At 39.3% G+C, this 17575-nt stretch overlaps 1 protein-coding gene across 1 annotated transcript in view; it reads right to left on the bottom strand.

Annotated features, from left to right (window-relative positions):
• Nucleotides 1–623: 623 nt before the first annotated feature.
• LOC129095312 (metal transporter CNNM4-like) overlaps nt 624–17575 on the bottom strand; it is a 20885-nt gene continuing 3933 nt past the window's right edge. The window contains exons 2-12 of the mRNA XM_054603712.1: nt 15905–17416; nt 8358–8501; nt 8121–8261; nt 5406–5575; nt 5235–5325; nt 4340–4485; nt 3051–3220; nt 2888–3003; nt 2099–2203; nt 1712–1816; nt 624–703 (exon numbers count right to left, since the gene is read on the bottom strand). Coding sequence (XP_054459687.1) covers nt 624–703; nt 1712–1816; nt 2099–2203; nt 2888–3003; nt 3051–3220; nt 4340–4485; nt 5235–5325; nt 5406–5575; nt 8121–8261; nt 8358–8501; nt 15905–17416 — 2780 coding nt within the window. The remainder of the gene's footprint in view (nt 704–1711; nt 1817–2098; nt 2204–2887; nt 3004–3050; nt 3221–4339; nt 4486–5234; nt 5326–5405; nt 5576–8120; nt 8262–8357; nt 8502–15904; nt 17417–17575) is intronic.

A 17575-nucleotide genomic window follows, 5' to 3' on the forward strand; every position in this document is an offset into this window, starting at 1 on the left:
GAAAAATATTTGTCATTCGCCATTGTATATTCCAAAATAAGGTCCCATGGGACACCGGAGGGGGGCGGGACTTCACCTCTCTATTAGCAGGTAACCAACAACATAAATCAAGCAACATTTCAAATGAAAAGCCTGAACACGAAGCAGCCAGTTTACGTTATCTGTTCAAACGTCTCCTGTGTGCATATCTGGAGCAATATGTACAAAAACAGCATCGTCTTTGGTGTCTTCCATCCGTTATTCCATTCGCTCCATTGGAGTAGTGATCCCATGAGGAGGGTATAAAATCTATTAGTTTTTTTTACATCCTTCTTTATATACATGCAGCAACATGAAAAATCTGTGAAGATGAGAAGCTACGGTTTATTGCCAAAAGCTGCAATCCCCCTGTTTTCTTTAAATATATATATATATATAAAATGGCGTCTTCCATTGGTTTGTTCGTTACATTCCTGGTGATGGGTCCACGTTATAACTTCCTACAGTGAGGGTGTGTGTGTGTGTGTGTGTTGTTTTCAGATAAAACTCTGAAAGCTGAAGTTCAACAACCTGATCGGTCTTCATACAAACATCTTAAAGAACGGCCAGACGATGGAGCGTTCAGGTCCGTCTATCTCACTCCGCTAGGTTTTCACCAGCGGCTGCTCTGAAATGTCCTCCGGTGTCTTTTCTCCTTCGCGGGATTTTTTCCTCTTCTTGTGGCCTGAAGAGACAAAACAGTAAAGGAGCGGTTTATTTTTTCAGAATCACAAACAGCTTTATTGCCAAGTATGTTACAAATACAAGGACATTGGTTTGGTGATAGGTGCGTGACAATTAACATAGTAAACAACATCATTTAAAAAATTGCACAATTACCTCCATTCTGCTCTATTATTTCCATTTCATTGTTGTTGTGTTTTTATGTTCATATACTTACTTTTGTACATATATTTTTACATTTATACTTGTATATAGAAATAAAATGTTAATGCTTCCCTTATCCTACTTTGCTGTCCTTGTTTTCTGTTTTTATTTGTCTATTTCTATGTATGTACACTGAGAGCGAAGGAAAAACCGAAGTCAAATTCCTTGTTTACGCACAAATACTTGGCAAATAAAGCTGATTCTGATTCTGATATGAAAAACAAACAAACAAATTAAGAGTACATTTAAAAGACGTATGTTATTGATTTGTCAACGTGGAACTTAATGTGGAACTTATTATTTAATTTGGTTCCAAGCTTACTCTGCAACCCTGTTCTATTGATACACCAAACAATCGGACTAGTTTGTGCAGATGATTGGGCAGCTTGTTTAGTTGCTGTTTTGCATTTAGCTACAATACTTAAAACTTGAAACACGTCTGCTCCATTACAAGTCATAAATAAAACTTTCTGTTCTCTGAGGGGATTTTAATAGCTAAACTAAAATGCATAAAAATCAGCTGCAAGTAGGGAAATCCAATACAAAAACCCCTCTATAAGCTTTTGTTTGTGCCGTTTAAGAAACTTCACGAGAATACAAAGTAGGCAAGTCTAAATCACTAATGTATGTTTGAGTGGGAGGCAGGTTACTGGAGGAGGGAAGGCTGTGATTGTGAGTGTGGAGTTTGCATGTTAATCAAAGCAAAGCAAGGGGGTGTGAGAGAGAGAGAGAGAGAGAGAGAGAGAGAGAGAGAGAGAGAGGAGAAAGGGTTGGTGAATAAGTGGTTTGTGTGTGAGGGACTGACTGAGTTTGAGCAGGAGTTTCTTGCCCAGCGTGTCCTCTGAGCCGCTCAGGGACAGGCTGCTGATGAAAGGAGACGTGTCCGTTTCCATGGGAACGGAGGCCGTGTCTGAGAGAGAGAGAGAGAGAGAGAGAGAGAGAGAGAGAGAGAGAGAGAGAAAGTGAGAGAGAGAGGTAGGCATGACCCTGTTAATGATGAAAAGCTTTGGTCCTGTTTTTTGTTGGTGAAACTAAAGACGTCTGGAAACTTTTAAAGCTGCTCAGGACAAGATTTGAATTAATTTAAAAAACCAAAACAAGTTACTATTTATTGTTTATTGCTGGATATTATCATCACATATTGTTACGTTATTAGTGTATTAACATGGCAGTTAACGGTAGTTTGTCATACCGGTGTGTGCGTCGATCTCAGACCTGTCCTCCCTGATGTTAGGGATCTCGTCCATCCTGAGAAACACTGAGTCGCTGGGACTCTTCTGTCCGTCAGACTTGCTGCCTGCAGCCGAAACACACACATGAACACATCAAAACATGATGCCTTTTACAAACACATTTTATAAAGTCTGTTTACCAGACTGGTTGTGTGTCCGACATAAAGTGTCTTAAAACCTGCATTCTCTCTACTGTCCACCAGGGGGCGACTCCTCTGGTTGTATAGAAGTCTATGAGAAAATGACTCTACTTCTCTCTTGATTTATTCCCTCAGTAAACATTGTAAACATGAGTTTATGGTCTCAATCTCTAGTTTCAAGTCTTCTTCAATACAGCATGATGTTCATTTAGTAAATGATGCTCCATTTAGAGTCAAACAGACCATAAAGCAGAGTACTGTCCTAGCCAATAAATCTTGACAGTACATTCGTAATGTTACTCCCACATTAAAACTAACTTTCCCCACAATGTAACACTAACATATCTCAGACTGCCTCTCATAGCGATCCATTAAGAAGCACCAACAAGCCTCCTGTCTCTTCTTTCTCTTTTCTCATCGTCTCTTTCATATTCTGTCATTTCTCCTCAGACTTTCTCCATCAGCTGTTTTGAAAACATCCCTTTGCAGTCTGGATGAGGTTCTTGAATTCAATTCATTTTCAGTATTTTGCTTCTGATGAATCACAGAACTTATTTATTTCAGTTTGACCTCCAGAATACTCATTTCCTGTCTGTGGAGGATACTCACGGACGATGCGGTTCTTCTCGTTCAGCAGCGAGGTGCTGTGTGGGACGCTGGACTGATGTCCTCGGGTTCGGGCCGAGCTGGGCCGGCCTGTCTCCCTGGGTGGGGGCATGAGGGTGTGGGTGGTGGAGGTGGAGGTGGAGGTGGAGGTGAGGTGGAGGTGGAGGTGGAGGTGGTGGTGTGCTCCGGGGGCATCAGCGTGGCGCCGTGCTCCGCCGCGGAGGGCTCCGGGGACGGGGCGGTTCCTTCTGCCAGACAGGCGTCGGCATCGGGCGTCTGAGGGGAGCTGTCCATCCTGGTGGCTGTTACAGCGTTCTGGTAGTGATTCCGGGTAATCTGACACAACAGAGGATTGTGGGTAATATTAAGGGTTGGAAGGATGTTTGACTCTTGGCAGATTGTGTCTGAGAACATGACAACACAGTCGCCGTGAAAAATGTTGGCATTGTACGTATTTGTAAACCACGGGAGACGTTGTATGTTGAAGTTTCTTAACCAAAAAACAAGTTTCATAGATCAGTTATATATCTGGTTACAGCAAGGTAACGCAACAAGGTAACGCAACAAGGTAACGCAACAAGGTAACGCAACAACGTATCGTAATAAACGTAACTAAACGTAACTTAACGTAACTTAACGTAACGTATCAAATGTAATGTAACAACGTATCGTAACAACGTATCGTAACAACGTATCGTAACAACGTATCGTAACAACGTATCGTAATCAAATGTAATGTAACAAATCGTAACAACGTATCGTAACAACGTATCGTAACAACGTATCGTAACAACATATCGTAACAACATATCGTAACAACATATCGTAACAACGTATCGTAACAATCTAAAGTAACAATCTATCGTAACAACGTATCGTAACAATCTAAAGTAACAACCTAAAGTAACAACCTAAAGTAACAACCTAAAGTAACAACCTAAAGTAACAACCTGAAGTGACAACCTAACAACCTAAAGTAACAACCTAAAGTAACAACCTAAAGTGACAACCTGAAGTGACAACGTAAAGTAACAACGCAATGTAATAACGTAAAGTAACAAAACAAGGTAATTTAACAGCATAAGTTAACAACGAAAGTTATTAATGTAAGTTAACAACCTAACTTAACAGTGTACCATAACAACGTAAGTTAACAACTAAACATATCAAACGTTACGTATCAAACATAAAGTAACGAAGTAAAGTAACAACGTCATGTAACAAGCTAACACAACAAAACAAGGTAATTTAACAATGTAACTTAACAACATAACTTAACGATGAGAAAACGTAACGTGACATCTTAACGTGACAACGTAACGTGACAACGTAACGTGACATCTTAATGTAACAACGTTGCTGGGGTAAATAAACAACATAAAAAAAACGCTGACTCATTTCATTAGGAATCATTCCTGCAGCAATATTCCATTTCACTGGGATACTCCCAGTTACCTTGATGATCTGTAGATGTGTGAGCTGTCTGACTGAATAGTCTGGCAGGTAGACGTTCCCCCCTCCGTTCAGTTGGCTCATGCTGCCTCCATTGAGCATGGACTCAGAGCGGTCCAAACCACTGCTGCGAGAGGGGGATCTGTGGACTGCAGGAGGAAAAAAAAATACACCTTTAAATATTCTATGAATATTCTACCTGAATGAATAAGACTTGATCAAATCATGTGTGAGCTCAGCTTCATTTGGACTTTCTTGAGAGCTGAAAGCTTCCATTCATTCACTTCACTCAGTGAATACTGTGATTATTTTCCTGGCAGTTAAATCACTTGGAATCGTTCACATATTTCAAGCTGTGCAAAGTGATTCAAACGCCATGTGTGAATATTTCTGGAGAGTTTAAGTGCCGCCGATTGAGATTTTCTCTCTTCAAGTGCATGTTTAAGAAAACTCACAGTTTTTTCAGCTTTGTTTTTAGGATTTATTTTTCTTATTTCTTGCAACTGTAAAATCTTGACTTTATTGGTAAATAAATCCAGTGTGTTTATGTGTATATATACTCTGTATGCATTTGTAATCTTTACTTTTATGGTTGTGAGAGCCACTATGAGCTAAAAAGAAGCACATTTTTGGGACATTCGGTCACTTTAGAGACTAAATTAAGATAATGTTTGTAGTTTAGGGTTAAGATTAACATGAGGAATACTTTACTGCATTCAAGTCTGATGTTTAGTTGGACATGTAGTGGAGAGGAAGGAGCTTTGATTTTGACGTTGAAGGAGCAGCTTGTCATTGGGAAAGTGTGTCATAAGAATATAAACAGTGTGTGTGTGTGTGTGTGTGTGTGTGTGTGTGTGTGTGTGTGTGTGTGTGTGTGTGTGTGTGTGTGTATTTGTACCTGCTGGCATGATGGAAGGAACCCCAAAATAAGAAAAAGCTCCGTTCTCAAACTTCAGCGCCTCCTTACCGAACTCCACCTCAACTCGACCCTGAAGAAACAGAAACACCACGTGAGCTCGTCTGCACCAAGAACAAGTACACGTTTTTTTTTTTTTTTAAGTTTTAGTACCTGCAGGACCAGGATGAAGTAGTCCACCGGTTTGTTGCGCTGGAACAGGAAGTGCTGCGGCGCTCGCTTGTTCTTCTCATCAAACTTGAGATCCTGAACCACGCTGGGGTGTTTGATCAGCCTCAACAAGATCTTCTCTGAGATGTGAGCTGGTTTGAAGGGCTCCACCTCTGATGGAGGGATGAGAGGAGACAAAGGGTTATTGTGGGACAATCTGCAGGATTTTCTGTTCTATTTATTCTCCTTTTTTATTTTATGCTTTTTTATTCTCCTTATTTATTTTATCCTTTTTATTCTCTTTTTTTATTTTATCCTTTTTTTCAATTTTTTAATTTTCTGTTTTTTTATTTTCATTTTTTTATTTTCTGCTTTTTATTCTTTTTATTTTCATTTTTTTATTTTCATTTTTCTATTCTCTTTTTTATTTTCAGTTTTTTATTCAGTTTTTTTATTTTCAGTTTTTTTTTTATTTTCAGTTTTTTTTATTCTCTGTTTTTTTATTTTCAGTTTTTTTATTCAGTTTTTTTTATTTATTTTCTGGGTTTTTTCAGTTTCTTTATTCAGTTTTTCTAGTTTTTTTATTTTCAGTTTTTTTATTTTCAATTTTTTATTCTGTTTTTTATTTTCACCTCGTAGAACGGGTCGCCCTCACCCTCGTTGTTCACCCGCTGCACGATGGCCAGGTGAGACTTCCCTGGATGGAAACGTTGATTCAGTATCACTTTTTACCCAGAATTCATTCTTTAAACATTCATTAACAACAAAAAAACTATGATAGTAGAATAAAAGTGATTTATCATTTGTCACCATAACATAAAACTAGGCAGATCTGTGGTGTCAAAATCAATTTTTCAAGGGACATATACATTATTTGCGTAAAAACCTGATAGTTGAAAAAAAATCCAAGAAAGTTGAGCAAAGTCATATTTTAAACTGTCTTCCTCTATCTGAAACAAATATGGAAGATGAATCATTTTAACAAATGCCAGCTAAAAAGGAGGCAGCAGTAACAGAATAAAACAACCCTCCATGACAATGTTAAAAAACAAAACTTATTATTATATAACGCCTTCTCTTTTCACATGTGACTCACACTGAGTGGGAGCTCTGCGGTCTGATGCTCAGTGAGTTGTATTGGAGTGGGAGTAACCGCTAAAACACACATACACACACACACACACACACACAGTCTTTTTTCCTTATTTATTTTATCCTTTTTATTCTCTTTTTTATTTTATCCTTTTTTTCAATTTTCAAATTTTCTGGGGGTTTTTTTCATTTTTTTTTCATTTTTTTTTCATTTTTTTCTTTTTTATTTTTTTCTTTTCATTTTTTTTTATTCTCAATTTTTTTATTCTGTTTTTTTATTTTCATTTTTTTTTTTTCAGTTTTTTTATTTTCAGTTTTTTTATTCTGTTTTTTTATTTTCAGTTTTTTATTTTCAGTTTTTTTTTTTATTTTCAGTTTTTTTTTTTTTTCAGTTTTTTTTTTCAGTTTTTTTTTTTTTTATTTTCAGTTTTTTTATTTTCAGTTTTTTTATTTTCAGTTTTTTTTTTTCAGTTTTTTTATTTTCAGTTTTTTTTTAGTTTTTTTTTTCAGTTTTTTTATTTTTTTTTTATTTTCAGTTTTTTTTTTATTTTCAGTTTTTTTTCTTTTTTTATTTTCAGTTTTTTTTTTTATTCTGTTTTTTTTTTTATTTTCAGTTTTTTTATTTCAGTTTTTTTATTTTTTTTTTATTTTCAGTTTTTTTATTCTGTTTTTTTATTTTCAGTTTTTTTTTATTTTCAGTTTTTTTATTTTCAGTTTTTTTTATTTTCAGTTTTTTTATTTTCAGTTTTTTTTTTATTTTCAGTTTTTTTATTTTCAGTTTTTTTTTTTTTTTTTATTTTCAGTTTTTTTATTTTCAGTTTTTTTATTTTCAGTTTTTTTTTTTTATTTTCAGTTTTTTTATTTTCAGTTTTTTTTTTTTTAGTTTTTTTTTTTTCAGTTTTTTTTTATTTTCAGTTTTTTTTATTTTTTTTTTATTTTCAGTTTTTTTATTTTCAGTTTTTTTTTTATTTTCAGTTTTTTTTTTCAGTTTTTGTTTTTTTATTTTCAGTTTTTTTATTTTCAGTTTTTTTATTTTCATTTTTTTTTTATTTTCAGTTTTTTTTTTTATTTTCAGTTTTTTTTTTTATTTTCAGTTTTTTTTTTCAGTTTTTTATTTTCAGTTTTTTTTTTATTTTCAGTTTTTTATTTTCAGTTTTTTTATTTTCAGTTTTTTATTTTCAGTTTTTTTTTTATTTTCAGTTTTTTTATTTTCAGTTTTTTTTTTTTTATTTTCAGTTTTTTTTTATTTTCAGTTTTTTTTTTTATTTTCAGTTTTTATTCTGTTTTTTATTTTCAGTTTTTTATTCAGTTTTTTTTATTTCCAGTTTTTTATTTTCAGTTTTTTTCAGTTTTTTCATTCTCTGTTTTTCTTTGTTTTTTGATCTTACGTTCACCATGAGAAAAAAGTTTTCTTAAAGAATTCAAGTTAACACGGTCACACAAATGGTCATTTTTGGCGTTGTAGTATTCCTTTAACTTAAAATCGACCCCAACCCAGACCTTATCTCTAAACCAAAAGCCCAACATTTTATTGTCCCTTAAAAATCCATACTGAGGACAACCTCCTCAGTCTGGATGACATCCATCTCTTTTGTCAGAGACACATAACAGCTGATTGGCTGTTACCTGTGGACAGGAAGCGGTGCGTCGCCAGGAGAAGCTGAGGAGAAATATTCACTTTCATCTCGTTCTCTGACAGCTTGAAGATGGAGAAGTCCTGCTGCTTCCTCTCGTGGTGAGAAACCCGACGCTTCGTCCGGTTATCGGCTGAGGGAACAGAAACACAAACACAGAATGAGAAACCACAGTGTAAATGCTGAACTCCTGTATGTTCAGACCGTCTCTGTGTGCACGGATACGTACTGTACAGGTCGGTCTCGTCCAGGATCTCTGACTTGATGATTTCCTCGATGACGTCCTCCAGAGTGACGATGCCCATCACCTCGTAGAACGGGTCGCCCTCACCCTCGTTGTTCACCCGCTGCACGATGGCCAGGTGAGACTTCCCTGGATGGAAACGTTGATTCAGTATCACTTTTTACCCAGAATTCATTCTTTAAACATTCATTAACAACAAAAAAACTATGATAGTAGAATAAAAGTGATTTATCATTTGTCACCATAACATAAAACTAGGCAGATCTGTGGTGTCAAAATCAATTTTTCAAGGGACATATACATTATTTGATAGTTGGAAAGAAAATCCAAGAAAGTTGAGCAAAGTCATATTTTAAACTGTCTTCCTCTATCTGAAACAATAACACAACAAATATGGAAGATGAATCATTTTAACAAATGCCAGCTAAAAAGGAGGCAGCAGTAACAGAATAAAACAACCCTCCATGACAATGTTAAGGTGGACATATATGCCAATATTTCCCTGATAAAATACATTTTGATCCATTCGTGTTGAAGGTCGAGTCAGAAAAACGGAAAATTGTTTTATTTTCTATTATTCCTCCATATTACTCCATAATTCTGCCTCAAATTTTGGTAAACAAGCATCATATTGATGAAACTGTGATTTAACCATTCCATTTTGCTTTAAAATATGTCTTTACTTATGGAGATCTGCTTTGAATCGTTCTACAGAGCTCTTTTTAATCTTAGATCTGGATTTTCTGGTTTTAAACCATGTTTTTCAAACTCTGAATCCAGCTAATCTCGTTGGTGGAACCCTGCCTAAATAACGCCTCTCAGAAAGGGTCACTCAGACACACAATAAATCACTCCAGAAGTGTTTCCCTCTGGGAAAAAAAACAGGATGCAGAAGGCCTGTACGAAAATCTGCATATTGTCAAATAAGATCTTTTGTATTTACAGTATATGTCGGATTAGATTTGAGTCACGCCTTCTCTTTTCACATGTGACTCACACTGAGTGGGAGCTCTGCGGTCTGATGCTCAGTGAGTAGAGTTGTATTGGAGTGGGAGTAACAGCTAAAACAAAACACACACACACACACACACACACACACACACACACACACACACACACACACACACACACACACACAGTCTCTGCGCGTACAAACACAATCAATCACATGCATCCACCCTCTGAGTCTGCAGAGCTTCTTCTGTGTTTCACCTCCGAGGGTAACGATGACCAGTTTGTGTGCCTGCTGGGAAAATCTTTTGGGCGTTTCTCAAGATAAACGAAGCGATTAATAATCTGTGTACCGCTGGCTGGAAAAACACACAGACACGTGTGCAAATACACATAAATACACGTGCACGCAGTGAATACACATCCAGAACACAGAGTGAATCCTTGTTTTGGAGCTCTGGCTCCAAATCAACTCCTTCACTGAGATTCTCTCTCTTTGCTTCTACACTCTCCGCCTGCCAAATGCTACCTCACACACAGACACACAGACACACAAAAACACACACACATCAATGCACACACAGACTCACACATGCACACAGTTCTGGCAGAGCTGCATTGAGCTAAATAGGTCAGCCTTACATACAAAGTGGTCTGAAAGAAGGAGAGCAGAGAGCGTTTGCTGTAGGTTCTCTCTCTGGGTGTTCTGCAGGTTTAAGAATCAAATCTCTTTGTTTTTGTTTCTTCATCAGCGTCTTCCTCACACATTGATTTCCCCCCGAAACAACTCATAGACTATAGAGAAAACTATATTTATATTCCTGTATATAAACTTTGGCAGCTTGTGAAATGAAATGTGTTGCTACGGAGGAGAAACCTGATGATACAAATGAAGATATTGGGATTTAAAAAGCTCATTTTTGGTGAATGCATGGGCCAAATAAAACTAAAGCTGGAAGAGTTTAAAATATAACGTTTCATAGCAGATTAAAGCATTTTCAGATTAAGTCATTTTGATATTTTTACAAGTTGTCCTTCATGTTTGAAAGCATCTCTTCATGCAGACATTTTGACTCATCACAGCAGGAGAAGCACAGTTATAATTAATAACTTTAATGATGGTTCGGGTCTATTTCAGTGTCCCAGCGTGTGAGAATCCAAGAACCAGCACACATGACTCACCTTCAGCGGTGATTAATTACACCTGCGCACCTTCTCCTGCTATCACGAGTCAAAGGCTGCGGTGAAAAAGTCGAGAAGTTACCTCCTAACGCCTTTTACTGAACACTTTTCCTTGACCTTGATGGAAAACGTCACAAGGTCAAGGAAAGATGTGAAGGAGAGTTCATGAGGAGTTAGGAAAAGACAACCGCAGTGCTCAGAGAATCAGACTACATCGGCCCATGAAATATACTTCTTTTTAACAGTTTAATAATTCATGAAAGGCTTAGCTTGTTTTTTTTCATTGATCCTTCTTGTTATTGAGAATGACAATTTGTCTGTTGACAAATGGTATATTTACTGTTTATTTTATTTAGTATTCTTTTTTTTTACTTATTTGTTTCATAAATACATATGAAATGAAAGGAAAGAGTCGCCACTGTCTATTAGTTTATACCCATTAGTTTATGACTGCGTGAAAATAATTGTTAAACCTGTGAAAGAAAGAGATAATAGTTTGTTTTCATGAATGGTGCGTCACTTTAAATGTTGCAAGGAATTGTGGGGCAGCATTTTTTCCATCTTCTCTCCTTTGGTAAAAGATGGTGCAGTGTCTCCTCTGCTAAAGGAGCTAAAGAAGGAAGCATTGAAGGACCCTTCCTCAGCATGTAGAGAATTCAAACAGCTGTAAATATGACGGCTGCTTAGATAGGAACCTGTCTTTCTGACAGCACACATGGCTCAGTGTCAGCCGTGATTAATTACACCTGTGCACCTTTTCCTGCTATGACAAGTCAAAATGTCTGCTGGAGGAAATAAAGAGGAAGTCACTCCACTGCAGCACCATCAAGGTAAGAAAACCATGACTCAGTAAAGAGGAGTTGAGAGTCTTTGACCATATTTTGATGGAAGTCACAACAGTTATTCATTATTTATGGTTTAAATATATTAGTTTTCACTGGACTTAGTAGCTATATGCATCAACCTCTATTTACATGAACTGTCCTGTAATAAGTAACATGATTATGGAGAACAGATGGTGGGGAGACAGAGTGAAAATACAGAACACTGAATATTTCATGCTCTGCCTCCTGGGAGACGTTTGAGTGAGGAGGACAGAGAGACAGAAGAGGACTCGCATCAAACATGTGTCAACAGAAGAACAGGTTCAATAAAGTCACACCATCCTCACCTTTTAATTAAAGGAAATGGTGAACCTCAATGTCATTTTTAAAAAATAAAAATATATCAGTTATTTGTCTTCTTTCGTCAAAATGTCCTAAAGTCTGGACTCTGATTTGCTTTTGTGAACTTTCTTGGACGGACAGACGGGTTGAAGTCTCACCACGGATAAAAGCTTTTACTTTTCTGATCTTAACTGTGAAGCTGTTTCTTTTCTCCTCGTTGTGTTTTTTGGGGGCTCTTTGGTGAAACACAAACTTCCTGGCGGTCGGACGCAGACTCTCGTCCACCGTTCATCTTCCCTTCTGTCCAACACCGTTTCCTCTGGCACCGCTAAGGCTCTCCCCGTTGTTGTTGTTCGCAGCGTGGAAGGAAATGTGTTATTTGGCCGGATTCATTTGGTGCCAGACATTCTGCTTTGCATTCAGGCCAAAGAAGGATCCCTGTGTGGTCTCAGCAGACCGACACAGTCTCCACTACACCTCTTCAGTGGAGAAATCAGCATTTCACTAACTCTTGGCAGGAGGAGATGCTTTTTTTTTCTATTCTAAAAGATACCGCTCCTTCCATCCAACTCTTCTGCAGCCAATGAGCTCTGCCTGCAAGCACGGATTTGATGATTTGGCCTTCTGTGTTTCATACAGTAACCAGCTTTGTTTCAATATGGAGTTGAGACCTGAATCACAATTTTGATGCATTTGAAACAATAATAGTTGTGACGCAGGGGCCTAAAAAACCGTCTCTTTACTTTTGTGTAGGAAAATATTATTGTTTACTCGCTGAAACAGGTGATCCATAGAAATTTGTACCTTTTATGGTTGCAAATGTGAAAACATGCAGCAAACTCTCGTTCTGCCGAGTGAAGCCAACGCTGCAATGTCTTAAAGCTGCATTCTCTCTACTGTCCACCAGGGGGCGACTCCTCTGGTTGTATAGAAGTCTATGAGAAAATGACTCTACTTCTCTCTTGATTTATTCCCTCAGTAAACATTGTAAACATGAGTTTATGGTCTCAATCTCTAGTTTCAAGTCTTCTTCAATACAGCATGATGTTCATTTAGTAAATGATGCTCCATTTAGAGTCAAACAGACCATAAAGCAGGGGATGCTTTAGGGCTGCCGTTACCAGAGGCGTATACGGCTTCTCTACATCACTCTTCCTAAGTCCAAATATGGTCACTTTCTTTAATCTGTTGCAAAAACAACAACATGGCGACGGCAAAATCGTTGCACTCAAGGCGTCATAACATCAGTCCACAAACCAAAGGGTGACGTCACGATGACTACGTCCACTTCTTCTAAACAGCCTATGAGTTACTTTCCTACAGATGTCATATTTATGTATGAGGATATGTTGAAACCAAAACAAAACAATGCCGTCACCCTTTGCTTGACCTCTTAAAGTAGACAAATCAAATGACGCATGTGTAATTCAGTTTGTGTGACAACAACACAAGGAGCTGTGTGGTTGTGGGTGTGTTGCTACGGAGAACAGGTAGATGTAGAAACTCTACGCAGCTGTGTTGGTTTTTTTTTTTCACCCAGAACTCTCTGAGGCAGCATCCTCTGCTGCAGGAGTCCCATTGAAATGAACGAGGGAACGTTTTTACTGCCGCAGTGCCTGAAAGTGTTCTTATAGAAAGAGAGAGAGGGAAGGAAAAGACGTAGTTTATGATCCTACATCATAAAACTACATGGAGGTGAAAGTCAGAAGATCCTGCGGCTCAAAATAATTGAATTGCATCTACGCTTCTGTAAAAAACCTTTCTTAAAAACCTTTCAATTTGTTTTCATGAATATGCAAATGGCTCAAGCTAAAGCATGACATTTACGTGACACCACATGTTCATGAACGTCTCCTGTAAACGGACTCCGTCAAGGTGTCCTTTCTCTGTTTACCTCCGTCTCTTCCTGTCCTCACCACAAACCCAGCAGAAAAAAGAAAAAAACCAGAAGAGCTGACTGTGCAGGAAGGCAGCGAGGAGCAGCGAGGCCCCTGATTGGTCGGTGAGCACCCCACCCATCTTACACTCTTCAGTAAGCAGCATGCAGCTGATCCCAGGCAGGAGAAACGCTGCTCTGCTGCAGCAAACTGGGGTCATGTGCTTTGTTTGGTTTTTTTTTTCATGCAGGGGAGGTGCAATGCAGACTGGGAACTCATTTACAGAAACACATTCACAATACGTATATGTTACGAGATGGAGGTTCAGAAGCAGCTACTTTTAGCTCACATCCTCCTGTGATCTTCACAAGTGTTCTGCTAAAATGTATCTTCTGGTTTTCTGCAAATAAGGTACAATAACAGAATCATCTGCTGAAGAGGTTGTATTTTAGGATGAATTCAACATCTGATTATTGATATTTTCTTGATCTCAATGAGACTGCGATATTAAATAAAATTAAACTGCAAAATCACCAAACTCAAGGCTTCAAAATCTCACAAACCAAAGTGTGACTTCACGATTGACTACATCCACTTCTTATATACAGTATATGATATAAAAATAGAATTGAATTGAATAGATTGGCCTGATTTTGCTATCAGTGCATCCCTAGTGTAAACACGATATTCAAAGCTGGCCACTCTTCTCCGGCTCGCCAGCTGGTGAAAGTCGACCCTTTTTGGATTCGCTCTCGTTTTGGAAACGAACTTTGTCCACTTGGCGTTTCTTCTTGCTGTGTATTTGCAGGTTTTAACATTTGCAACATCCGTCATTTTTGGTAGCTTAGACGAGCACTTCCGATCTGGCAACCTGGTCGCTACTTTTTCTATAAAGGTTGACGCCAAGAAACGTCCCAGAACACAATGACGTCAGAAAAACCATGGTGAACGGCAGCGCCTCTGCAGATACAGACTCCAGTGGGTCATAAAGACCGAGAAGATTTATTTTAGTTCCAGTCTAAACATTGTTGTTTTGTTCGAGGACATTTTTAAACTCTTGACTTTTCTCTTAAATGTCCCCTGAAGACCCTCCATCCTGTGAAATGGCTCTCTGTGTATGAACAGGGGCCTTTAAATCTAATCTAATCCTTCGTTTGATGTGAAAATACATAAATAGCTCAGACAGATGGAGGTGAGAAGTTGTCACCTGACTGCGACGACGTGTTGATCACAGGCTGCTGAGCAACAGAGGAGAAAGGCGTCAAAGGGATGAAACGCTGGAGTCAGCACCTGTGCACCCTCGCCCGCTGTACCCCCCTCTACAAACAACGGTTACCGTGGTAACCAAACACCATGAGAAGACACATGGCGGCGTGAGAGACGAGGAAAAGACAGAATAAAGTATCCCACAATCAATATAAGAGGTATTATTATTATTATTATTACCATTTTACTTGACTTGTTTTGTATCAAAATGTATCTTATATTTATACTTTTGTATCTTAAATTCTTTCATCATCATTAACGTGTTTCACTGCAAGTATTATCCTATTTCATATCTCTTTTAATATTTATTATATTGTTTTGGACCCTGTTTTTAAATATTGTTAAATATAAATGTTATTGATTTGTTTTCTCTCCTGATGCTCCTGATGTATCTTAAACTCTTTCACTTTGAGCTGCATTTTTGAAATGATGCTATGGAATAAAATATTTTTGTATCTTAAATTCTTTATCATATTATTATTATTATTATTATTATTATTATTATTACCATTTTACTCAGCATTTGGAATTTGACTTGTTTTGTATCAAAATGTATCTTATATTCATACTTTTGTATCTTAAATTCTTTCATCATCATTAACTTGTTTCACTGCAAGTATTATCCTATTTCATATCTCTTTTAATATTTATTATTTTATTGTTTTGGACCCTGTTTTTAAATATTGTTAAATATAAATGTTATTGATTTGTTTTCTTTGAGCTGCATTTTAAATGATGCAAGTATTATCCTATTTCATATCTCTTTTAATATTTATTATTTTATTGTTATTTTTAAATACCTGTGTTATTGATTTGTTTTCTCTCCTGATGCACTTTGAGCTGCATTTTAAATGATGACTATGGAATAAAGATTATTATTATTATTATTATTGTTATATATTATTCATATCCCCATCTGAATAATCAATTATTAACTATAGCAACTGTAATAGTTTGTCTGTGATCAAATGTGGCTGCAATTGAATACATTTCATTTATAGTTTTGAATGAACTTTGACCTCAGTGATGCTGAACACACACACACACACACACACTCTATCTCACTCTATCTCACTCTCTCACTCCTCACCTTTCTTGAACTCCTCCAGCATGGCGTCCAGCTTGGTGTCGTTGAAGACAAAGTGCAGTGGGTGCTTGTAGAACTGCGTGATGGTCTTCAGAGGGGTGCAGTCGTCCGGGTCCACGAAGGCCAGATCCTTCACGAACAGGATGTCCACGATGTTGGAGCACTCGTTCTCGAACACGGGGATCCTGGTGTACCCACTCTGCATCATGTCAGACATGGTGTTGAAGTCCAGAACCACGTCCGAGGCCAGCATGAAGCAGTCTGTCAGTGGGGTCAGCACGTCCTCCACAGTCTTACTACGCAGCTCCAGAGCACCTTGGATGATGTTCAGCTCCTCCTTCACCAGGTCGTGGTAGGGGTCGGACACCCTCAGCATCTCCAGGAGCTTCTCCCTGGTGTAGAAGTTGGAGATCTCCTGGTTGAGGATGAGGTCGAGGAGCTTGCTGATGGGGTAGGAGATGGGGAAGGAGAGCACCATCAGCAGACGGGTCACCCAGATGGTTTTGGAGGCGATGGCGAGGCCGTGACGGGAGGCCACAGAGTGTGGGAGGATCTCCCCAACGAAGAAGATCCCAAAGGCGCAGATGACCGTGGAGAGCCAGGTCATGCCCAAGATCTGGCACATCCACACGGCCAGGGAGGCGTTGATGATGGCGGTGCCGAGCAGCAGGGTGCACAGGACGTAGTTCCCATGCCGGCGCACAGACTCGATCTTCCGTGCGTAGTTCTGCTCCTTGTCGGTTCCGCTGTTCTGGAGAACCTGCAGCTCCACCGGGTCCAGAGCCAGCAAGCTCAGGTTCAACCCGCTGAAGAGTGCGGAGAGCCCGAGCAGCAGGATGGAGACCAGGACCTGGAGCCAGATCTCTGGAGGTGCAGTGCGTTCAGACACGGCCACCCAGAAGTCCCGGGTCCGGTAGTGTTCCCATTTGGACCCGTCGAAGGCGCACATGGAGTAGTGCTTGATCTTCTCGCCTTTACGCAGGTCTTTGGCCAGCAGCTCCACCAGCACTGAGTTCTGGCTGGATGCAGACTTGAAGGAGCCCAGAACCTCGATGTCGGACGTCCTGGCGTTCTTGTCCATGCACATGTTCCTCTTCGGGTGGACCTGGCCCTCCCTCCCCGGGCTCGGCTCCTCGATGAAGGCGATCCACGGAGCGGCGTTGTTGGCCCGGGTGGCCGCGGTGCGGTTGAGTCTCTGCGGGGAGGTGGAGTAATAAACCCGCAGCATGAAGCGGGTCCCCTCGGTGGCTCTCAGAACCCCGTCCGACACGGACAGCTCCACTCCGGTCTCCTCCGGACGGAAGCCCAGCAGGCACAGAGCCGGGGAGGGCAGCAGAGAGCAGGCCGACAGAGAGAGGAGCAGGACGGACGGGAGGGACGGGAGGGACGGGGAGACACGGGCTCCTCCGGGGGGGGGAGACACGGGCTCCTCCGGGGGAGACGGGACCGAGCGGCCGCATCCTCCGCAGACATGATGCGGTGTGAGGGGGGACACAGCTGAGGGGTCACGTGGCGCTGCGTGGAGAGAGGGAGAGAGGGAGAGAGAGAGAGAGAGAGAGAGAGAGAGAGGGAGAGAGAGAGGGAGAGAGGGAGAGAGAGAGAGAGAGAGAGAGAGAGGGAGAGAGAGAGAGAGAGAGAGAGAGAGGGAGAGAGAGAGAGAGGGAGAGAGAGGGA

The sequence above is a fragment of the Anoplopoma fimbria genome, chromosome 9 (genome assembly GCF_027596085.1).
Source record: "Anoplopoma fimbria isolate UVic2021 breed Golden Eagle Sablefish chromosome 9, Afim_UVic_2022, whole genome shotgun sequence".
Classification (NCBI taxonomy): domain Eukaryota; kingdom Metazoa; phylum Chordata; class Actinopteri; order Perciformes; family Anoplopomatidae; genus Anoplopoma; species Anoplopoma fimbria.